Source organism: Varanus komodoensis, unplaced genomic scaffold, assembly GCF_004798865.1.
Source record: "Varanus komodoensis strain SLA01 unplaced genomic scaffold, ASM479886v1 scaffold2, whole genome shotgun sequence".
Classification (NCBI taxonomy): Eukaryota; Metazoa; Chordata; class Lepidosauria; order Squamata; family Varanidae; genus Varanus; species Varanus komodoensis.
Window position 1 is genome coordinate 12,337,213 of NW_025335568.1, and position 25,285 is coordinate 12,362,497.

Below are 25,285 nucleotides of genomic sequence, written 5' to 3' on the forward strand. Positions count from 1 at the left end.
GCAGCCCTGGGTTCAGATCCTTCCTAGTTCCCTGCGTGGTTCTTGGCATGAAAGATTGCTGCTGTGTCAAACCGGGGGCCCGTGTAAGCCAGCATCCTGCTTTAATTCAGGATGAAGCCAGCCCAAGTAGGTCATAAGAGCAACAGCAACAGTAGAGCAACAGAATCACTCCCCAGCAGCAGCTCTTCAGTGACATAATGCCTTTGAATCTTGAGGGATTCAAGACCATTTCTCATCCTAACTTTCCCCATAGGCTTGTTGTAAGATGTAAGGCCAAAAAAAAAAGCACAGAACACATGAGTCAGAAGATATAGTATAAAGTAGATAATGCTGATGTTGCCCAGGCAAACTCCCTTCTTTACCACCCTCCAGGATTAAAGGGTACCAATGGTCTAGGTTGGAGAAACCGTTCTAGAACAGCCTTTCCCAACCTGGTTCTCTCCAGTAGTTCATGTCTACACATCCCAGCATTTCTGATGACTACCCATGCTTGCGGGAGCATAAACATCAGTTGAGGAAGGCTGATCTAGTGCCTTCCCTGTCCAGGGGATACTCCAGCCTCACCCAGTGCCTCACCACACAATGAGTCTCATACGGATTCACGCAGTCCTAGTTCTAACCCAAGTAGCTCCTAACAGTTGAGCCCTATTCATGTGATTTGTTCGTACATTCAATGAACACAGGAGCTTGGGGCGAGGGAAGCAAGGTTGTTCCTGCTAGCTCTGGCATCCCTTCACCATTTTCATTGCCCTCAACATATGCAGGATGAACTTCTGCAGCAAGGAACCTTCATCTCCATGCTCACTGCCCTAAAGTCATTCAAGAATTTGCAGGCTATAACTATAATCTTAAAAGTATCTGTGTCTGAATCCATCCATCCTTCTTGGGTCTCCATCTCACAACTGTCCAAGGCATGTATGAAGTGGAGAATTATCTGAGACAGGGTATTTATTAAAAAAAAACCACACATCTACATGCACAGATCCATCCATTTTCTTAATGCAAGTAGATGGAAGTAGCACTGTAATGCTGTTCTCATGCCATTGAATTAATGGAAGAGAGCTTGTCTCCATCAACTTAGTTTCATTGACTCCCTTTGGTCTGGCTTACTTACTATCTTTAGCTGTGGGGCCAAAATGGAACGGCGGGGAATGCTAGGTGCTGGTGCCAGAATCCTTTCTTAGACTCAGGATGTGACTGTTGTCCTTCCTTACAGTGACACTGTTAGGACTTTCTGTGAGGTCAGGTTGGGGAGTTGTCGCCCGCTGCTCCCTTCCTCCTTCCCTTCCTCCTTCCCATTAAACTAGCAAGCTGTGTGACTGTTCAGAGGATCCTCGTTTTCTTTCTTCATCTCCAGTTTATTTATCTTCTCATTTTCTCATCCTTGAACACATTATAATAATTGCTAGAGTGTGTTATTGCTCAGAAAAAAACGGCAGTGCTGGTATCCATCTTTCAGTTCAATGGCTTAATCTGGAACGCTGTATAAATTACATGGGCGATCACAGAACAGTGTCCCCCAAGCTGCTCAACTGATGTTTCTCATTCCAAAGAAGGTACATCATTGCTTTTTAATTGTGTATAGAATTGAAACATTTATCAGAATCTCAGGCAGGTGCAAACTAATTTCCATGCCCCTCCTACAAAACATGTTGTTCTAACTCCAAAATTATTCCTGCTTCTTAGCATATCTGCTTTGCATGTAATGTACTTATGGTCCTTTTGGTTCCATATCGTACTATATGATACAAGGGAGAAGTGAGAAGAAATCCAACTCTTCAGCTTACCAGTGCTTCTTAACTTTGTTTCGTGGATGTAAACTATTTTGAAGCTGCTAATGCAGACTTACACCTTTGCAAAGAGGTATACAAATAAGAGTATGGTCAGGCACAAGGCCAAATTGCTAAGGCAGCAAGAATGCAGAATACTTTACAAAGTTGATTGCACAAGCCAATTGCAAATTGAGCTAAGCAGAAAGGATGTTACTGCTCACTCAGATGCCTGCACAGAAGGGGTAGGTGCATGCCAATGGGAAGGGAGTTCCACAGGATTGGAGTCACCACTGAGTAGACCCTGTGTAGGAGTAGGGACATGCCAACTTAACAATTTTATATGGCAGGCACTCGAGAAGACTAACTGAAGTAGCTCTTAGTGTATGGGCAAGATTATATGGGTGAGGGTGGTCCTTCAAATGATCTGATTCCAAGCTGTTTGGGGCTTCAAAGTTAAGGCTTTAGGGATTTCTGCCATTACCAAGGCTTAGTTTTCATTGGGACAAGTCAAGAGCTTGCATGAATAAATACCACTCCAAACAAAAATATATAAAATCTCCCTTGGCTAGCTAGTATCACTTTACAGCAAACATTTCTGCCCATGTCTTCTCCATGCACTGTAGTTCTCCTTGAAAGCAGTGGCAGCATAGTGACAATATCAGAATCATGCAACTGTGTGACACGAACATCAGTCAATCTTAAAAACAGCCAGTATAAAGCTGTTGGGCAACAGAGGATTGCACAGCAAAAATGCCCCAGACCAAAGGTTGAACTGAAATCTTAGGTAAGCTAAACAGCATCTGGGGGTCATTTCTTACAGTTCCTCAATTAATTATTAGATTTATATCTCACTTTTTTTCTTATGAAAGCAAAGCAGCTTAAATCTTTCTCCTGCTACTTTCAGTTTTATGCCTACAACCTGTGAGGTAGGTTGGGCTGAGAGTCTGTGACTGGCCCAAAGTCACCCAGTTGGCTCCATGGCTGAGTGGGGATTAGAACCCAGATCTCCTGAGCCCCAGCCCCATGCTCTTAACCACTACACCACACTGTCTCTCTGTGTTCTCCTTTGTGCCTTTGCTGTAAGCAGCCAGCTCAAGGTGTTGATTTTAAGACAGGCAACGGCCCATTCTTTTCCTTTTGTCTTCTCACAACCTCTGCTATTAGCCAATTGTGTGTCCTTGCCTGCTCTGGTCCTAAAGGGATAATGGAAGAATCGGAGGTGTTCTTTCAATATATTCAGTGTACATGGGCAGGGAGGCAGGGGGAGAGACAAGGCATCCCATCTCCATCTTCACTGGAGCTGTCCCAAAGCCTTATGGCCTTCAACTTGTTAGGAAGAGCACCAGGCACAACTGCTTTGAAGCTGCCTTCCCCAGTCATTCTCTAGATAAGAGCTGCTTTAGCTATGAAAATGAAACTGTTTGCTTTATTGAAGCAGCTGGTGGTGAGAGCCTGGGTATGCTGACAGTCTCCAAAGCAGCAGGAGAGAAGAATTTTATGAAATTCCTGGCAAAAGCCTTAGTCTTTTGTTCCCAGTCCTGGGACAGGAATTGCCACTCACCCAGAGACTTGGGAGGCCCATGTAGCATCCCCTGGCCTATCTAGGGAACTGGTATGCTCACAAAGAAGGAAATGGTAAACTTTATTTTGCTTGTTTATATTCTGCATGCCCACTTCATCATTGTATTTAAGAAGTCGCATGTTAACTTTTTTCCTTCCAAAGTATCCTCCAATCTAAATGAAGTGCCTTGACCGAACCAGGCCCCTTTGGTTGAAATACTACTACAATTGTCGTGTGCACACATACAGCTCCCATCTATAGTGTGTGCATGCATGGGCACGCATGGAAAGTTCTTGATAACTGCAGCACACCAAACAAAAACCTTCAATGGTGCTTAACTCTGCAATACATTGTTCAGCTCTCTTAATCTGCCATTCCTCTAGCAAAGGACGCCTGATACAATCCAGTTTATTTTTGTGGCCCATGTATTTTGGTATGATGAGTCCAGCGAGCTCCTAATATTTTGATCTGCAGCTTTTCCTGGTAGATCAGTCTTGCAAATAGATTTAACTGGAGCTGATGTAAAGTATTTGTGGCTTCTCCTCTCCTAAGAAAGCACTACTTGGTTTCCATGTATTATTACTCCAGCTTAATCTTAGAAACCTGATCTTGGAGTGGCACATGCTTGTATGTTTGTGCTATTTCACACAGGCCCAAGTCTGGAGTCTGTGTATTGTGCACTTTTTTAGCTCAAGCACAGGACATTCAACAGTCTCCCTACTGGGGCTGTGTGAGGCAACAGTACAAAGCAAGGTGTCACAAAAGACTTGCATCCTGCCCAGGAGACAGGGTTGCTATTTTCAGAACTGCTTTCAATAATCAATAGAAGATTACTACACATTCCTAGGTCAATCCTAGAGGCCCAAGTTGAAATCCTAGTTTGCAGAACTCCACAGATGTATTATCTAGGAATGTTCGTGTATTGTATCTATCAAGAAAGAATTGATATGTATTTATTGCATTTATACCTGACATTTCCCCTCCTGCAAGCAACCCAAGGCCACTTACAGTGTCCTCTCCCTTCCCATGTACTCCTCTCAACATCAGAACTCCGGTGAGGTAGGTTAAGTTAAGAGTCGGTGACTGGCCCAAAGTCACCCAGTGGGTTTCATGGCCTGCAGAGAAACCAGATCTCTGGAGTCCCATTCTGACACTGGGAACTGCCACACCGCTTCTCAGCGAACACCCCAGTTCCCTGCACATGTAGCTAAAACTCTGGGTGTCCTAGGCCAGTCTGCATCCCCCAGCTTAACCACAAGGCTTCTTTGAGGATAAAAAGGGGTTGCCGCTCTGAATTTCTAAGGACTGTCCCCTGGAAATATTGGGATACACATTTGAATAGAAAAGCCTACTACCTACTGCTACTAACTGGCCTACCCCTTTTCAACGCTGGACCTGTTAAAGGGACTAGGGTCCTTATGAGGAGTGAGGCCAAGGGAGGAGAACCTCTGGTACCCCTTGTGGCACTGGGCCCTTATATGGCCCAGTCCTAATGGGGAAGGTTCAACTACGTGTGGGCAGCAGATCTTTCGAAGTCACCTGAGGGGCATCCCATCGCAGGCTCACAGGATTTATGTTTTGGGATGAAAAATTGATGTGCAACTACTAGCAACATCAGCACTGATGGGCAAACCGTTATACCAATCCCCTGAAGAGAAGAAACAAGTGCTTGGGTCGGACCTGTATTAGCAAGACTGGGGCAAGGAAACCTTTCCATGTGCCACAGGGAAGCGTCTAGTCGGGCAGCCCCAACCCACTGCCTGGCAGCCTAAGAGCTTTCCAAAGGAATAATCAGCTTGAAACCAGAGATTCGGACAAGGAAGAAATCAATAGGACTAGACAGCCACGAGAGCACCAGGATAAATAGGTCATTGACTTACCCGAGTCTATACTCATTAAAATGGTTAATTTAATGCAATTAAATCTTTAATTGTATTTTTTTTTCCTTTGCATCTATGTGAGAGGAATCTCATTCGTTCACTGGATGTAACCTCAGTTTCCCCAGCAGTGGCTGCTGGATCCAGTGTTGGGGCAGCAGTGGGTTCACTCTGGGCTTGATCCTGGGCTCTAAATGGAGTTGTCTATGGTGCTGAACCTGTCTTGAGAGGGAGGGATTGGGTTCACTACCTTGGATAGCTTTGTAAAAGTTCAAAGTAAAACCTGGAGTGGATACCCCACACCACTGACATAAAAACCAGTAGAATCCACTGGATTCCTCATAGTCACACCCCACCACCATCCATGGCTTCCCCCACTGCAAAAAGCTAATGCCAGGCCAGCCCCTGGCTGGGACACCTCTGGTGTGCCAGAGGACTTCTGGGACACGGCTGTGGCCTGGGCATCATCCAATCCATAGAGGGACAGGCAGGGAGGAGTCACTTGGTGCCTCACACAGACGATGCCCCCTCTGATTTAGAAATAATTTTTAACACAGAAGAGCATTCAAGCAGGTGATATTTGCAGCTGCATTCTGATGTGGTGCTGTTACAACTGGACTGTACCATGTGCTTTTCCTGACATGCTGATTGGCTCTCAGGGCTTGGAGCAGAACAAAGATTTAGTGTAGCAATATAACCCCCTTAAGCTTGTTTAATTGACTCAGTTTCTCCCAGCCTAAACCTGTGGGGAATAGTCTAGTAATAAATCCAGATAAATTATAAATAATTAGCATATGAAGCAGCCCCCAATCAAGTCAGCGATGAATCAAGCCAAGTCCTCTCTTTCAGAAGGACTTTTCAAGTGGATGCCTCTATAGTTGGCACAGTCTGTATTTAATAAGGAACGTAATTTACCCTGCAATTGATTATGGTGTTTGTAACCTCTCCCACCAGAAGCCGAGCCCTTTTTTCCAACATAACACAAATGATCTTTCCCATGAAGCTAGACTATTTCAGATGTTAACTATGCATGAAATACACCAACAGCATTATATAAATATGAGGAGAATGAAGTGGGAGAGGATTTGGAGGGGGAAAGGAGGTTTAATTCAACAACAGCTGTCCCTTTATTTCTCTTGCAGCACAAGTTTATTCAGAAATGTCCCACTGAGTTTGATGGAATGTACTGCTTAGTAAAGTGTATTTCCTCTTGGGCCTCATTTTCTCTAAGGTGGCAGGTCTGTATTTAGGCTATACAATTTCATATTAGTAGTAGTGGTATTATGAATATTATTAAATCAAAGCAAAATAAAAATACAATACAATGTTAATTTTCTAACATGGAATTTGAAAAGATCAATTACAATCGATACCTATTCCCCTATACATTTTAAATAAAGCAAGTTATTCTGCTCTCCATAAGCACATAGGCTTCAACAAAGGAAGACCATTTATCTCTGTTTCTCCAGTTGTAGATAATGACTAAAGCCCCTTGCTCCAAAGCTGAAAGCATCATTAAGTACTGAAGCCCTCGCACCATTGGAAGCAGCTTTTGTCCTTCCAATATTGTAACGGCAGTCTTGCGTGCATGTACGTGGACACTGTGTTAAATTCAAAGAATCAGATAGATAAGGAGAACATGCACATCAGTAAATGTGAAAGAGATTTCCAATAAAAGGTTTATCTTTTACTACTACATTGCATTTATATCCCATCTTTTTTTGCCTTTTGTGAGGAACCCAAGACAGCTTACATAGTTCCACTTCATCCTCGCAGCAATGAGGTAGCTTAAGCTGAGAGTGAGTGATTGGTCCAAAGTCGCCCAGTGAGTTTCATGGCTCAGTGGAAACTAGAACTCGGGTCCCCAGTCCAATAATCTTGACCATTCACAGTAGTGGCTCCCCTTATATCCTTCCTAAAGGAGGCAGCCCTTGCTCAATGCCAAACACACAGATAAGAGATGCCTTCACTATATTACACCTTCAACAATTACCCGCTTTAGACAAACCCTTTTAAAGAAAGGCATTACAATATCTACTACGCAAGGAAAATGCATTTTTGCTGATTAAGACACAGCCTCGGAACCATTGACTCTTCTGAGAAAGATGCCAATGTAGCAATTCATTGACTGAGTAAGCTAAGAACAGCTAACTCGCTATTCCTTTCCTAAGTCCCTGCGCATCCTATCTCGCCACCAAGAAAGCATTTAGAAACCTGGGTCAAAGGTCAGTAGCTTAGGAAGGCAACTGTGGAGCTGCAAAAACTGCAGGACCAAATTTCAACTCAAGCAATGTTTCAGTTGCCCTTATTGCCATTCAGCCATAGCCGATAAATTGTATTTAGCACACCAAACAGATAATGAGAGCAACATTATGACTGATTCTTGCTAGGTAATCCAAAGTAAAAAAAAAAGGCTGATCTGGCCATGTTTGCTGCACAAATGTTTTCATGCACATTTTAAAATCTGGGTTTCTCTCGATTGTGAATTTTGCATGGAAAAATGGCTCAAAGAGCAAACTGTAGTTGACACAATAATGCGGGCCATGTCCGTCTCACTGCTGGGACCATGAGAGGCTGGCTCTACCACTTCAGACTGGAGGTGGGAAAGGAGCTGGGGGTTTAAAATGCTTCCTCTGGAAGAAATCGTCTGCTGCTTTTGGGAAGCATCTGTCTGCTTCCTCACAGAATAATTCAGATTGCTCAGTGCAGTGTGGCAGCAGTTCCGAGAGAAGCCGCAAGTCTCAGGCAAGGACCTGGGCATGGAATGAGCAGGATGGCTGGACAAAGAGGGTTGTTGTTCAGCTGATCCTATGGACCAGATCTCAGCACACTTTCCAATCCTGTGCCGCCACTTTCAGCTGAACTATGCTCTGGCCCACATCCTCTTTGATGGAGTCTAACCACTTTGCATTTGGTGACCTGGTTTTCTCTTGCCACTGAGCATTCCAAGCATTCTCTCTTTTTCTAATGAGCTTGATCGCATAATGTGGCCAAAATACGTCAGCCTCAGCTTTGTTATCTTGCCGACCAGGGACCCGTCTAGTTTAATATGCTCTTGCACCTGCTTGTTCGTGATTCCTGCTGTCCATGGAATACACGGGCCTCTGCCAACACCACAGTTCAGATGAGTCAATTTTCCTCTTGCCTAGCTTTTTCATTGGTTGCAATAGGAAAAACGGTCACTCAGATCAATGTGCACTTGGTTGCTAAGCTGATGTTCTTGTTTTTCCACACTTGATTCATGCTTCTCATTGCCATGCGACTTAGTGAAATTTGTCTCTTTATTTCTGGACTGCATTCACTGCTGCAAGTCATCAGTGATCCCAGGAAAGTGAATTCCTCTACCCATTCAAAAGAGAGATAGCGGCTGCTAATTGCACCACTGCTGTTTCTCCAACTGGGGCAATTGGGTAGTTTCCAGTCACATTTTCCACCCCGCCCAGTAGTATGAGCAGCATATTATAGTAGCACGAGAGACAACCCTCTCTCCTGCTCAGTTTCTGGTTGTTTTACTCCATTGGTGCAGGCAGTGCTAGAAGATGCAGTGGAACAGAGTGATGGTGAATCTGGCTTTATCTGCAATGGAGCGGATGTGGCCAAAGACCACAGAGACGTTAGAGTGGGGACATCTGGGGTCACTGCTTCCTGGGGTGAGAAGGGGAAGCTGCAGAGACACACGGCAGGCTTCCAGACCCTTTCTGGGGGTAGGGTAGTGGCGTAGGGTGATTCTGAGCAGAAGGGAAAGAGGGTACAGGAGAATACATGGTTATCATTTATTTTGGCTTCTCCACTGAGAATTGAGAGTTGGGGTTAGCATTTTGGATTTCTAAGAAAAATCCAGATTTAGCTTTTGCCTGCACAGAAGTGATGCCATCATGAGCACAGCCTCTTTGGCATGTGCAAGGAATCTGTATGGGGTTGGGAATCTGTTGGATCTCCTGGGCTTGGTTCCCTGGACTTTGGTCTGCTTCGCAGCAGTCCTGAGGCTGAGTTCCTGCTGAGTGCAGTGCGCTTGCCAGGAACGGAGTCCCACAGGATGGGCAGGCAGCATCCCACTCCTGCGCCATGGTAGCCAGGATTTGGGCAGCTCCACCTGATGCTGAAGGTGGTTGGTTGCGAGGGGCTTCCAGGAAAAAGCCCCCTGCGACTGCTGCACAAGCAGCATCCCTTTGCATCACCACCAGCTGCTGTTGGGCCAGTTGCAGCTGTGTGGAAGAAGGCTGCCAGCTGCACAGCCTTTATTCTGTGAATATTTACAGACTTCCTCCTGGCTCACTTTGCAGGACCAGACCGAGCATAAGAGGAAGCCCATAAATGCTTGGAGGGAGGGATTTTGACAGGGTTCATCCTAACCCCGTGGCCAGCCAGAAAACAACCCATTTCCAGCACACTGTGAGAGAAGTGAAACTTAGCTGAGAATCGAAGAACAAGGCAGAGTTGTAGGAAGCTGAGCTTCAAAATACAAAGCCACTATTTTGAATGCATAGATTTTTCCTTCTGCACTTATTTCACAGAGGGCAAACTGGTGAACTCTGAAATAAATAACTTATATACAAAACAGAAGTAGGGGCTGCTTCCCAAGTGCCAAATCACATATTTATCCCCACAATGCACAGCAAAATATCAGTATCACAGGAGATGAACTGATGGGTCATTGGACACACTTGTGAAGTACTAGGTTGCAGCCAACCACAATTTTTAATTTTCTAGCAATGGCTCTAGAGCCAAGGCATAGTCTTGGAAATAAAGATGACAATAGAAGCTTGTGCCTTCCCATTTCAAGCATTATTTAATTAAATATTTTAAATAAAATACAAATGGTAAGAGGATTGGTTTGTGCGAAGAGAGGTGCCCATGGACACATTATTACCCAGAAGTACAGTATCGAAGTCCTCAGGAATATAAGAAGCTGTTGAGATGCGGCTCAACGTATAAACAACCCACACATTCACAAGCAAAACTAAAGTCTTTACTGCTACTTATCTACAAGATTTACAACTCTACAGATAAGCTCTACTGTTGAGGTCTTTGCAGTGCAGATGCTAATCCTTTAGTGACGTCTCTCCCCGAGCCCAGTGGGACTAGCTGTCTTGGCCCCGCCTTTCCTCTCTGAGGCATAACAAGGCTTGCCTTTGCTCCCACCTCCTCAGAATTCTCCGATTGGTTGCTAGGGAAAAGTCTATCATGCCGCCTTTGTCTCCTGTGTGGTGCTGAGGAAGCTCAGCGTCCGGAGGGGGTGGGGCAGTCTGCTCAAACTCTCTCTGGGCAGAACTCGTGGTGCCTTTTCCCTCGGGGCTCTCCTGCTTTGATGTGGGCTCGGGTGTTTGCTCAATGGGCGGAGGGTCAGGATGAGGCGCAGCTATCTGCTCAGCCACCCCCAAGCTAGGTTGTGGGGTTGACATTCGGGTACAGGGTCCCAAGCACAAGACCTCCTCATGAGTAGCTGCCTCTGTCCGGGCTTCAGGCATGACAGAAGCTGCCTTAACTATTCGCTTGCATCAACAAACACTTGCAGTAGTCATATTTGGGGTTGTTTTTGACCCTAGACATAAGTGCTGAAGGCAAAAAAGTATCCTCTAAAAAGACCGAGTTTTCACTGATTTTTTCCCCAGCAGGCTTCAGTCAACATAAGAATGGCCTTCACCTTTCAGCAAATGAAGATAATTTCAGAATTATTCCTTTCCAAGGCTCCACAAAACAAGAATATCTGGATAACAATGCTTGCCTATTGACCCTTCCTCTGCATAAGCTTTTCTTGTAAAACGAAACAAATACTTTCCTTCAATGGATTTTAATTCTGTTTTCTCTGTGAAATCACCCTTCATAGCCTCTATCATGGGAATCATTGATTTGGGTCCTGCATGTACTGGTAAAAAATAAGGATAATCTCTGTCAATAAAATGCCAGTCTACAGGGCTTCTCCCTGCTGCTGGCTAGGCTGACTCAGTATTTTGCCCCTTCTACAGACCATGTCCTGAACAGACCTTCACTGCTCCTGTCCATCAGGAAGTCCATCAGCAGCAGCCCCTCTGCCGACATGGCGGTCTCATCCTGACCCTGATAGTACTACCTGCTGACTAGTGGTTTTACCATTCAGAGGGGCAACACACTCAGTTCTGTCCCATTTTCCATGTTACCAAAAAGTGGACTTCTACAGATTAACACTGTTCTTCTTCTCACTTCCCTTCTGCTTCAGCCATTATATGAATTGTTTACGGCTTGTACAGCAGATGTTATACCTGAACATGGTGGTGGTGGTGGCTCAGTATTTTTTAAATTATATTTTTTTTCTATAAACCTACATTAAAAATGGTAGTTAGTTGTCAAGGTGCAGACAGGCATAGAAGCTTCTTTTTTTTACCCTTTCCTTTCCTTTCCTTTTCTTTCTTCTTTCTTTTTTTTCAGTAAAAGCTTCTGTAGATATGAGAAAGGACATTTCTCCTGTGCTTCACCGTTGCCATGAGCAACTGTGATGCAAGCAAACAAAGAGAACGAAAGATCCAGCAGTGATTAATTTGTGATGGATGGTAGAAAGCAGAAGTCAAAACAATGCACACAGAATATTTACAAAATCAGGGAACTGTTAATTAATGGTTGAGTAATGTCAGTAATGTAGCTGTAATAGCTGACACAAGTGTTGGGGGTCGAGAGATATAATGGTTTATTAGGCTGGCTGGCTGTCTAATCTCATCAGAGTGCTGTACGCTTGGGCATGTGTACATGTACATGTGTGTGTGTTTGTGTATGCACACACGTGCAAGGGCATGTGAGGAACAGAGAGGAAGAGAGACATTATTTTTAGAGAATGAAATTAGGATATATGAGGAATATGATGGAGGGATGAACATCCAATGGATTTCCCCAGTTTGGCTTCCTGGGTTCCAGCTTGCCAGCCTGGTACTACTGCTGATTTGTGACAGTGTTAGTCAAGCCAGCTCTCAGATTTTCATCCCTAAGAGCGGGTGATTTGCACATTAAAACAAAACAAAACAAAGCCACTAAGCAAATGTCCATACATTCATGCAATGTGTGCAAGGACAAAGTGCTTTTGGAGTGCCCTGTACACAAAATAGCCACTTTTATGCTAATCTCACTAATCCCACATGATTTTCAGATGTTAATTTGTGCAAAACACTATATACAGTATGTTACACAATTGTGTAAAACTGTAGGTTTATTCAGATTGTACCAGTAGAGCAATCTGTGCAAATTCCTCTAGCATTTAAAACAAATTTATTTATTCATTAATTGAAAGCTTTTCCATCCTGTCCCCTGCACATGTCTTGGGGCAATGAAAATGTGCAAACTGCAGCCCTTCTTTAAGATGGATGCCCGTGGGAAAAAACCAGACTTGGCCCACTACTGATCGCTGCATTGGAACCAGGCAGGCAGTCCCTCGAATGAGCCAGATTTCCCATCATTAGTGCATGCTTAATTACCTTTATCATGGAATAAGTGCAACTCAAAATATATGGAAATAGATTTGCAAAATCAGGTGGGCCGGAAAGGGCCTGTTTTAAGGAGTTGATGCCTGGCTGTTTTGGCCTTTCAGTTCACTTCAATTACTGCCTCCAGGTATGATGATGATAATAAACATGATGTGTGACCCACCCCTCGCATCCTCCCAAGCATACTTAGCCCCTGAGGCCAAAATGATAAAAAATGAAGGAGGGAGCCGTGTATGGCAGGTGTGGTTGGGTTTGGGGCTATCCTGGGTGTAAAAGGAACATGGGCGAGCAACGAAACTATATTTAAGTAATTAGATGCTGGGATGCTTAAAACAAAGAAATATTTCGTGCAGGCTCTTGAATGCACCTTCTCAGCTGGGGCTGCCGGGGGCTGCCAGGTTGCTCAGTGTTCAGTGGAACGAGGAAGCTATTAATGATGTCAAAATGAGATTCTGCATTCTGCGTGCCCCAGGGCTGCAGGTGGCAGAGAAAATGGAAGTCTCAGATCGATCTGCTGCGAACAAGATGGATAGTCAGTTTCACTCTCAGCTGTATTTACAGAGAAGCATAACTACCGCATTGCCATATGCGCATTCTGTTGACCTACGCAGTTTTAAACTTCAATCCCATGCATTCGTAACAGCATCTCTCCCTCCCTAAGTCCCATTGCAGTGTCTGCTGATAGGTACTTAATTGTATTTTTTTCCTCTTTAATCACTCCTGTTTCTATTCCAACTACCAACATCAATCAGGATCGGGCACAAACCGGCATATGAAATCATGGTTTGAAATCAGTTTGCAAACCATGTTTGTGTTAACCTTGTTCAAGGGTTACAGTGGCACTAAGCAAAACTCTTCTGCTGCGTTCAAGACATAGTTAATATGATTTCCTCAACTTTCTCCTTATAACCCAGCAGGCATGTCTCCCTTTGTACATGCTCTGCCAGAGAGCTTTGATCATCAAGAAAAATCATGGTGTCGCCATGACAATCAGGGCTGAAGCAACAGACAATGGTTAGTTGTAGCAGTGTTTAGTATTAAGCAAGCACCGAACAAATAAGCATGAATGTTCTCATGAGCGTGAAGCACGTGAGAGGCACAGAGAGTGGGATGCTTTGTTTGAACTGCATTTCTGTTTACAGTGATTCTTTCTAAATGTGTGTCTGCTCATATAAATTTCCATATGTGCATTTCATGTAAATTGGTATCCAAGGTTGATCTCCTGTTGTGGTGGACAGGATTCACCTGGGTTGCACTGTTCTCTTCGTGGGATTTAATAAGTAGATTGTTGTTATCTACTAGTCTCATCCTGAGTTTCTTTTCAAACTTTTATGTTCCAGGGTACCATATTCTTGCCTGGAAATCGTGTTCTTGAGCATTCCTGCAATGATGAAAGTCCAGGGAAGTTCCTCTTTGAAGTGGTTCCAGGTAGGCTATTTGATTCATAAATTGGTTGTGATCTTGTACTGACAGCCTAATTTTGTATTCAGTCCTATAGATGCTGATGCATGATTTAATTTGTGGCAAATAAGAAAAAGTCAGAGGTTTTCCTTTTTCCTTTGCTCATGATAAAACTTATTTACGGATGTTATTTTCTTTCTGCTCGCCTTAGTTTTTGAAGAGACGGTTATGTGCGCTTTCCCCCATTTGTTCTCATACAGTGCTGGAATATCCTGGGCTCTCAGCATGAAAAGGAATGGAGCACTTGAGGCATTTGATGTGTTAACAATAGCAAGGAAAGCAGGCAGTTGGTAACAGTCCAAAGATTTAGTTGTAAGGCTGTTGTGCCACAAAGGAAGTGGCTGGAGCTGGAATCAGGAGGCTGGGCGTAAACTGTCAGTAAGAACAGGCTTTCTGAAGGCAAGCACCTAGGTCAGCCTTCCCCAGCCTGGTACCCTCAAGGAGGACAGCAACTCCCATCCTTCCCATGTATCAGATCCACACATTTCTCACAGCCCAGACTCAGAAACTTTCTCGACCGTATAGAACCCTATCAGCCCCTTCAGTTGCCCAAGAGCTAGTCTGCCCTGAAGCCATCCAGCACTGGAGGTGATGAAGTGCAGTAGGCAGGTGTAGGGATGTGTGAATCAGCAAAAGGATTTCCAAATTCCAGCTCATATTGACTTCCTGAGAGCCTGTGTTGGGTAGTGGATAGAATGTTGGACTGGGGACCAGGAAGATCCAAGCTCTAATCCCCACTTGGGGATGAACTTCACTGGGTGGCTTTTGGCCAGCCTCTCACTCTCAGCCTAACCTACCTCACAGGGATGGAGGGGAGGGGAGCTTTTAGTCCCTCAAAAGAGGAAAAAAGGCAGGATGTAAGTACAATGTATTTCCACCGGACTGTGAGCTTCCTTCTGACTTTGTTTGCACAAAATATCTGTATATTTTGGTGTATGATTCTCAAAATATATGAATCAAATGTGTACTGAAAACTACACAGTTTCTCTCATTGATTAAAGCAGGTTTGTGTTGATGTGCACAAATTGTTCCTTGGGATTCTTTACCCTATTATGTCCCTGTTGTGGACAGAGGGGGCAAGTTCACCAGATTCCTCCAGGGGAAGGAGGAAATTCTGCTGCACTGCCTCACAGACAGGGTCCCGCAGGAGCAGGGGCTGCAGTGCAGCATCATTCTTCTTTCCTAAGGCACCACCTGTGTTGGCAACCGGGTCCCTTGCATTGCATCTTACACACCCTGCAGGTGTGAGCTGGCCATTGTTGTATGCAGCATTAGGGAAGAGGTGGACCTGGGGGTGTGCCTTAATCTGGCCTCCGATTTCCAGAAAGCTTTCTTCCCCCATGAAAATGCCTTCTCTCTCTTCCTTAGGGTTTCCATAATTCATGTATTTTTTTTAAAAAAATGATGGTGTTTTTGGGCTTCTCTAATCCCCATAAGGTTGATGAAAATGCTGTTTGTACTCTAGCACATGTGCTTTTCATTGCTTTACATTCTTCCTGGATGCCTTCACTTTGTGATCTGAAAACTCCCAATGGGAGAAATTATCTTGTGGTGTCTTTTCATGGGCTTCCACTGAAGTGCAGAAAGCCAAGGAAGCAACGGACCTTGAGAATGCTGATTGAACAAGGGAGACAGGACACTTGCCCACATAGTGGGCTGTCTCATCAGTAAGGTGAACACAGGAATCCTGAACACAACCCATGAGAATTTCTCTGTAATATTCTTCTCTTTTGAATTTCCTTTCAAAAGCAATTTCATTTCTATCAAATCGAATGAGAACAGTCAAACAAAATATGGGAGAGATTTTCAACACTGTGATAGTTTGTGTGCATTTTTCAAAAGTGTACAGTTTTTCATGCACAGTCTTTTCAAGTGTGCACATTGGCTAACAAGCTTTTCTTGGGTCTGCAATTTTCATTGCAAGCTTAGAAATGTTTCGGATTTTGAGCAAGATTTGCATTCAGTTCAGCTTTGGAGTTTAGGGAGTGTAAACTAGAATTTCTCATACCTGTCCTGAGTATGTCAGCTTCCACTTTTGGCAAGCTTTCGGAGGTGGCAGAGAGTAATGTCCCTGTTATTTTCCAGACAGACCTCCAGTGTCTTACATAGGCAGGACTGAAATGGCCTGTAGGGCAAAAGTTCAGGCAACCAGCCAGGGACAACACCTGGATGTCTCCCTCCTATTCTTTTGGCAAACTGTTGCAAGACTGTATTTTGTTGGTGTTACCCTTATGAGTTTTACGAATGATCCTCCACTGTCATTGACAGGAAAAGGGGAAAGGCATGTAAATAGTGGGAGCATAAAAGATGCATGGCAGTAAAGGAGATCTTTCCTATCCATCCTGAACACTACAGAGTCTGTTCTAAATTTGAAGCACAAAGAGAGAAAATAAGGAACGGGCTGTTCACACACTTTCCTCCACAATCTGGATAGATCCTCCCTGCACCTGCACAGAACCCCTGTTTCTCATTCAATTCTTCCCCTTGCTATGTTTCTGTACCGCTCAGTGGCCAAAGTTTCAGGGTGGTTCACAAAAACCAAAATCCTAAAATCCAACAAGAAAGAATGCAAGCTTTAACATACAAAATTTTTAAATAGTTTGAAACCACGATACAATTATCAGTAAGCTATCAGTATCCTTTTTATAAGATCTGTTTTATAACAGCTAAAACAACGTCACCTATCAGGCAGTATAGAAAGGAAATAAATAACAGTAACAAAAACGTCGACACTGAGAAGGCCTATCATAAGTTACAGGCATATCTTGGCAGTGAGTGCTACAGCTTCTAGGTAAGCAGAACTTTTCTGCTCCAGCTTAGAAGCAGTGACAGAACCAGGGGAGCAAGCGTGTGATGATGGCCAACAGCTAGCTCAGTAGTATTTCCTGCAGAATTTGCAGAATGGAAGAATGCTCATATAGTTATCCCTACTTTTATATTCCAAGGTGGCCTTCCTTTCTAAGTATCCTTGCAACACACCTGTGAGAGTGAGTGACTGGCCCAAAGTCATCCAGGGAGCTGCATGGTCAAGTGGGGACTAGGATTTGGACCTTCTAAGTTCCAGTTTCATGCGCTAACACTACACCACACTTGCTTTCCGGTTGCCCAATTGCCTGGGGTGAGCCATGGCCCAGAATACATTGGGCTGCATTTTTGCTGCGAGTTTAGCTGGAAAGTATGGCTAGAGGTAGGTATTAGTTTACAGACTTCTTGAACGGGTGCCAAAAGAGAAAGTATTTTTTCATTTCAATAGTACCGTCTGTTGTTGGCAAGTGGGGAAAAGCTGACTTCTTTGGCATTTCAATCCACCCACCGACAGTATCTAGTTGTTGGGTTGTTTGTGAATAAAGTGGTTATTGCAATTTTGGCCAAAACCAGGCACAAAAAACAAACTCAGCCAATTGAATCCCCTCCCCCCATTTTTTAAAAGGCATGAAATTCCAGGCTTGAACATATTTTTGCAAAACAATACAGACAAATGCAGCCTGGCCAACAGTGGAATCCATGGCTAAATGTTAATTGATGCAGCTGAAGGACTGAGTGGTTAGATGGATTGGATTATTATTTCCCTGGAGAACATTTGGGGAAAAGATCTAAAGTTTATCCCATTTTCCTTATTCAACTTCCTCCACTCTCATCTATTTTGGCATATGATTAGAGGACTTTCTATGTGGGAACCATATTGCCGATTACACTGCTTTGAACTAGTGATGGACACATTTTTAATGGCTTCAGGGCTGATGCCAATGGTTTTTAACTGAGTGCTCATTCGGAAAGAATGGAATCTCCCTGACCAAGTCAGACCATTGGTTCATCTACCCCAGTATTGGTGTCAGAGACTGGCCGTGGCTTTCCAGCGTTTCTGGCATGGCCCTTTCCGCCCACTACATGGGGATAGATAAGCCCTCTGCATGCAACACCTGTGCTGTACTGCACATTGTTATATGGTACGGCACACCCAACAGTAAACCAGAGTATTAAGGCACAGTGTGTTGGAATGTATCTAGCACTGGAGTTCAGCTGCAGAAATTGGCTTCCTGTAGGCTGGAACTGAATCTGGCAACCTGATTGAACACCCCGCCTTCCTCTGGTGATGTGCTGTAGTGCAGTTTTTTTTATATTTCTGACCCTCCTATGTTTCTCTGCTAGAACCCTAAGTAACAGATCCTTATAGTTTGGTCATCAGGAAAAAGTTATATTCTTCATGTGCATCTACTCACTTAGGTTCTCCAGCAAGTACAGCTGGAGGCTGAATATATCCATCATAACTTGACTACATGGATAGCTATATCCTCCATGGATTTCTTTAATTCCTTTTAAACCATTCCAATTTGTAGCCATAACTACATCTTATGATAGGGAATTCTACAGTTTAACTAAGTTCTGTGTAAAGAAGTACATCCTTTTTGCTGTCCTGAATCTCCTGGATTCTAATATAATGAGTGGAGGAGAAAAATGTTTCCCTATCTAGTTTTATACGCCATGCATAATATTTATATCCTGTCTTTTTTCCTTTCAAGGAACTCAAGACAGCTGAGATAATTCTCCTCCACTCAATCTCATTCTCACAAAAACAGCCCTGTGAGGTAGGCTGGGCTGAAAGTCTGTGACTGGTCCACAGAGACCCAGCTACCTCCATGGCTGAGCAGGACTAGAATCCAGTCCTCCTGAGTCCCAGTCCTGCACTCTTAACCTCTACACCACACTGGCTTTCTAATTTTAAATGCTATCATGTGCATTTCTATAGCCACCATCTCTGCACCCCATTTAGGATTGGCTTGGAGAAAACGACTGCAGTGACACCTGAAAAGCACTTTACAAATGAGCAGCCTGATCCAGGAACAGTTACATCAGACTAACCTTTAGAGTGGCTTTGCGATGCAATTCATCCAGTGACTTCTGAAGTTGAGCACCTTTATGATGCCACGGTTCGCCCCATTTGAAATCTCAATTGGATCGCCTCAATTGGATCGCCTCAGTGCCTCCACTCTAACTTACTTACCTCACTTCAAACCCCCCCCCACCCCACACACACACACTATGTAACTTCCTCTACTTGGAACTAGTGCACGTAATTAAATTGGGCCTGAAATCCACTTACAGGTTTAATCTCCATGCTGAAAGCACTGATTTCCACACTTCCTTCTCTACTGGAGAACCACCAGTGGAATGTATTCTCTGGTCCATTTCCATCTCATATCAGCTCTGGTCCTTTTATCTAGAATTGAAATGATAGCTACAGCCACTGACCCTTTTCTCTCTCAGGTCCACTTCATCTTGTTTTGTAAGTTCATGCTGGCACATCAGTCGATATCAAGACATTTCTCTTCGTGCAAAACCTCTTAGAAATACAGAACCTAGATGAGTCGTGGCTTTTGTCTGAGGCACTTACAGTAGCTGGGCTGGAAAGTACTCACACTCAACCTGGATGTTTGAATTTCACATAGTGTCTCTGCAGTTTGGCTTCTTATGCTGTTCTGAGCAATGGAGCTTTCATAAGGAGCATTGGCAGCATTTTCCAAGCAGGAACTGCTGACATGGGAAAGAGTATGCATTGGAAAACGTCTCAAACAAATATTGAGTGTTACTGCTTTTCCTGAGACTGATAGCAAAGCAAATTTGGTCAGTCTTCTTGCTATCTGCTATCTTCAAAAGTAGTAGGTATAATTACTCAGCTCCTCTTTGCTCTAGAATTCTCACCATAATGTTTAAGGGTGAGCACGAGCTAAGGGTTTCAATCTGCAGGCTGCTTATACAAAAGGCACAATGAGCTCTCTCTGAAATAGGATAGACAAAATGCGTCCCTTTATTTCCACATTTCTGAACACTGACTTTGCAAGTTTAGGACACTTATCTGCAAATGCAGGTGTGGGTTTCACAGTACAAATCAAGGGAACTATTGCTTCAATCCAATGATTTCAAAGCTGGAAGGCATCTCATTACCACTATGTAGAACCCCTTATTGATCTCAGTGGTGTAGTAACAGCGTAATGTTTGTCTATGACCTGCCCGGCCAGGCATTTCGACACAGTCTGCCATTCACCATAGAAAACAGTGCAGGTTTATTGTTTCTACAATTTTTATAAGGCAGCCCTTTTGTGGATGGAGGTTTTGCAGTGGTGTCTTTTCCAATCATAACAGTGCCCGTCCTCTTCCCTTCATTTTCTTCTTCATCGGGAGAAAATAAAACTGCAATAACTATATGCAGAAACCTTCTTTCACCACTTAGGCAGTTTACACTCCCTCCATCTACAGGCTTAACTTGCAAATATCCCATGCGGCGGCCATTTCTGCATTTGAAATGTCATAGACTCGTTTTCAATGTCTCCTTGTTATAGATGCGCAGAATCAATACAATGCTGAAGACAATCAAGCATATCTAACTTTTTTTTTAAAATATATGTAGAACTTCAAACAAAAACTCCTCCAATGAATGGGCAGGGATTGTGAAGACTTTTTTGACAGGGCCTCCAAATAGTTCCCCCTTTCAGTGAGCATTAAAACTGCCCCATCCTTAAAAGCTAAGCTGAAGAGTTACTCAGCTCATGCCTCCCATCCATCTGCAAGCCTCAGCATCTCCTTATTCCGTCGCATTTACCCGCATTATCTTGGTGTTGCTCCCGGCCCCCCAGTGTGGTTAAAACAGTGAATAAGGTGCAAGGAGCACTGGGAAAACAGCCAATTCCTTGGCTCCTTGTGCCTGGCTTGCCAGTGTGCTAGAGAAACTCCACCTTCCTGTCACCATTTGTGAACCTGTGGTGGTAGACTTCCCAATGATTTGTGATGCAGCATGGGCATCTGCCGGTCAGCAGTAGATGGAGATACCCACATTCCTCTTGGAAATACTGAGTCTGAATGGCAAATTATTTGCATTTAAAAATTCCGCTGGTTCAGCATTGTAGTGCAATGCATTGTAATGGCTGAGCCTGAAACTTGCGTTTTCCTAGCCTGTTAATCCTGCAACATGCATATCATTAAGGATGTGATTTTCTTTATCATTCCAAATGCTACTGGAGACAATCTAATATCTGTATGTGAAATCTTTTCACAAAAACATTTTCCTTCTTATTGTTTCTTGGTTGACAATACATTGAAATCATTCTGAGAATGCAAGTGGGAGTTACTTGTTGCCTGGCATTTCAGTTCTGTATCTGAATGTGAAAAAGAGAAAGAAATACATGATTTGTGAGTCAGATAGCCATTATGTTTCACTGAAATATGCCTCTAAATTAAAATGGATTGATATTTTTAAGCAGCCATTTAGATGGCTTTGAATTCTTCTTCTACGTGTCAGTTCTGTCCCCAACACCCATCTAAGGACACGAGAGAGCCCCTGGCAGATCTAACCAAAGATCCATCCAGTCTGGATGGATCCATATATTGGCTAACCAACCATCTGTGGGATATTGCTTCTGATACTGGAGACAGTGTTTCACCATAAGGACTGGAAGCTATTGAAAGCCTAATTTTATCTTCTACGAATCTGTCTAACCCTCTTTCAAGCCACCCAAATTTCTGGCCATCATTTCATCGTGTGGCCACAATAATATCCATGCATGCCTCGTGCACACGTTTCCCTGTGTTCCGTGTAGCTTACTCTGAAATAAGTGCGCATGTTTGCCACCATATTGAGCAATCCTATGCATGACCCCATTCCTGAATCTTGATTGACAGGGAAGAAAGGAAGTAGTATACCAAGGGTTAATACTAGCCAGGGAGCCCACATTGTTCTGCAATTGTCTGGGACGTATGCAGGTAAAAGACCTGGACTGCCACTAAGGCAAGGCATCTCTTCCCCTTCTTTGGCTGCTGAAGAATTTTCAGGCTGATTTGCCATCTGTGCTAAATAAACATGGGGATCTAGTTGCATTTCCTTCCTCAATTAGACCTTGTTGCACAGAGTCATGTTCCTCCTATACCAAAAGGCCACAATGCTTGCTTGTCTCACTTTTCATTACTGTCTTTGGATTATTCAGAAATTCCTCTAATTCTAATAAAAAGGCTCTGTTCATGGCTACTTTCCAATATCCATGAGCTGCTGTTAAACTACCTCCACTGTAAAAATGCAGGTGGGCTTTAGTTGATATTTTTCTTCTAATTTTTATATCTGCAGCACTTGTCCTCACCAAATGATGTTAAACTGTGTTGCTTTCAGTGCTGTGGCATGTTTTCATTTATTCAAGCTTAGCAACATCTTTTTCCCAAGGTGCTGCATTTACTTTTGAAATGTCAATTTCACCGGAAAGAATCAACTTGTCTTCCTGAGACTCTAATCTCCAGGAAAGAAGCAAACGTAAAGGTGTTTTTCTTGGGTTTATTGCTTGGGTGAACATCCAAGACATAATCTGGTCATGGATTGGTTGTTAGATTATATTGAAGAAGAAGCAGTTGTTGGTGATCAGAAGATGCCCTTTCAGTTTAGGTAAAATGATTGACTTTTAGGGGGGAAATAGCTAAGTAGCATGGATAGATTAATGCAGATTTCTGTTTCTTGGCTGTAAATATCTTAACTTCTTCTGTTCTGAGTTTTTGCTATTTATTTATGACACCTTTTCTTCAACCTGGTTCCCTCCAGATGTTTTGGACTGACATCTCATGGTGAGAATGGTAGTCCAATACATTGGGGGGGGGGGGGGTGGGGGGGGGTAGTCTATGACAATAATTCTGGGAATGCAAGTGGGAGACGGTTTTTGCATGGGATTCCAGTTCTGTGTGTAAGGGTAGAAAAAGAGAAAGAAATATGTGAATGGAAATTCATATAGCCAGTGTGGTCTATTGAAATATGTATGCAGAATTAAACTTTATTTTCCTTTTGAAGGGGCTATTTAGACTATTTTATATTCTTCTTGGCATGTTGGGTTCATCCCCTGGCCCATCTAAGAGCATAGGAAGGGTCAGGCCAGATCAGACCAAGTGTCCTTCCAGTCCAGCTTTCCATTTGTATGGTGGCCACCCAGCCACCTGTGGGAAGCCCCCAAGAGTGTGTGTGGGGGGGGGAGTGGGAAGGCAGACTTTATGCCAGAGTGGTCCCTCTGCCTGTGATGCCAAGACTACTTCTGGAGAAGTCGGCAAAGTTGCTGCTGCAGTATGTTACTTCTGTCCCTTTATGCTGCAGAGAGGGGCCACCGGCAAGTTTCTGCATGGTGTGGAGAAAGAAGAGGAGACATTTTGCTCCCTCTCCCACCACACTCTAACCCAGGGTCATCTGATGAAGCCGACTGGTGGGAGGTGTAGGACAGCATATAGTTAAACCATGGAATTTGCTGCGGAAGGAAGTGGCGATGGACACCAATCTGGGTGGCTTTCAAAGGGGACTGGGCAGATTCATGTGGGAGAAGAGGCCATCAGTGGCCTTTAGCCTTGTGGACTATGTGCTCACTTTAGCAGAGGCGGCATGCCTGCGTACACCAGTTGCCGAGGAGCTTGAGCAGGAGGAGGGCTGGCACCCATCCTGTTTGAGGGATCCTGTAGTCAGCTGTTTTGCTACCATGTGTACGGAGTGCTGGACCGGATGGACCTTTGGACCAGCATGGCTTTCTTCTTATGTTCTTAACAGCAACATACCCTTCTGAGTGGTTCAGAAATCAGAGAGGAAATGCTGGAAAAGAACCGCAGAAACATGCAGCGACTGCCAAACAAATCATACCAATTTTTCCCAGGGTAGGTGACCAGATGTTTTGGGTTACAACTCCCCAAATCCCTTGCCACTGGCCTTGCTGTAGACTCATACACCTGTATAGCCCTACATACCCTGCTTTAAACCTTTATGGCCTTGAGGCACCACAGCCTCCCTTGTCTCCCACATAAGTTCTGTTAAACCAAAGGGCCTTGCTGTATCCAATGGTTAGCCAAGTCAAGGAGGAGAGCATCTAAGTCCAATTAAATCAGTGGGATGTTTAAGGCCACTGTTAAATCCAACTGGATTCCCTGAACTTTCTTCTGAAAAACATCCATTAGCTTTGGATGCGAGCTCCAAGGAGACTCCGATGCACAATCCTATGCAACATATGGCAGAAAAAAGGCCTTGAATTGCCAATATGTCCTAGCCAGTCTTTGTAGGCCTTTTTCTGTCTAAACTTGCATAGGATTACACCCTTAAGCAGGTTTAACTTAGTCTGGATTGCATCCAATACATTTAAGAACAAGATGCCAGGTTAGAATCGGAACAGAAGGTTGTGTAATCGGGAAAACATATGGCTCGAAAATGATGGCTAATTGCAGGATATGCAAAATAGTGCAATCTGGCCTGCGGAGTATGGATATGATGTGTTGGGTTATTTGGGAGAGGCTTTCCAGACATTAGTTCCTGAGACAGAAAGCCTTTTTCATTTCTGTGGAGCTGAACATGTGAGAAAGGGAAAGAGCCTGGCCATGCTTGCACTAAGAGTCTCCTGAGTAATTACCACGTCAGATGTGATGGTCTGTTAGTTTTCAAACTGCAATCTGCCTTGGAGTGTTTCAACATGTCCAGTGTAGCAAGCTGATTTTCTCTTGGCTCTTGATGGAGAACTTGTTTCTTCCAACTCACCATCTCTTATGCTGTTAAAAAAAGTGCCTTTAACGGTAAGAGTGTGAGACACGTACTCGTATGCCTCAGCACAGCATCCAGGGGTTTAATACAGTGGTAGTGATGCGCCTCCGAATCTTTTTGTGCTGGAACTGCTTACATAATTGCACGTGTGCAGAATGCTCACAGAACCACACCTGCAAAGTGAGCTCCAGCAGCCATGCTTGTGCAATATGTTCACCCAATTGCATTTGCACAAGCAATTCTAATTGGACTCTCCCTTTCCACTTATTTTAGAACCTGGCCTCTGCTGCTGCAATACCATTTATGCTGCTGGAATGACAGGCTGCCTACTGCCTCAGAATACAGCCAGCCAGTTATTAACCAGTGTAAAAAAGAGAGAACATCTTATATACTGGGGTGGCCAACAGAACAGCCACTTATGGTAGATGTCAGGTGTTTGAGAGCCACAAGTAGCAGTGGTGGGCGGTGAGCAGCAACTGGGCCCCTGTGGGCGTCTGCAGCAAACAACAAGGGGCAGCAGCGGGAAGCAAGCCACAAAATAAATTTAAAGAGCCACGTGCAGCTTGTGAGACTTGGTTTGGCCACCCCTGATATATGCCAATAATACAATGCAATCTTTGAATTTGGATTGCTAT

General features: G+C 44.0%; 1 protein-coding gene across 1 annotated transcript in view; it reads left to right on the plus strand.

Annotated features, from left to right (window-relative positions):
• The window catches only part of ARHGAP24 (Rho GTPase activating protein 24), a 274,498-nt gene that overhangs the window by 42,703 nt on the left and 206,510 nt on the right, over positions 1 to 25,285 (plus strand). The window contains exon 2 of the mRNA XM_044428535.1: positions 13,999 to 14,086. Coding sequence (XP_044284470.1) covers positions 13,999 to 14,086 — 88 coding nt within the window. The remainder of the gene's footprint in view (positions 1 to 13,998; positions 14,087 to 25,285) is intronic.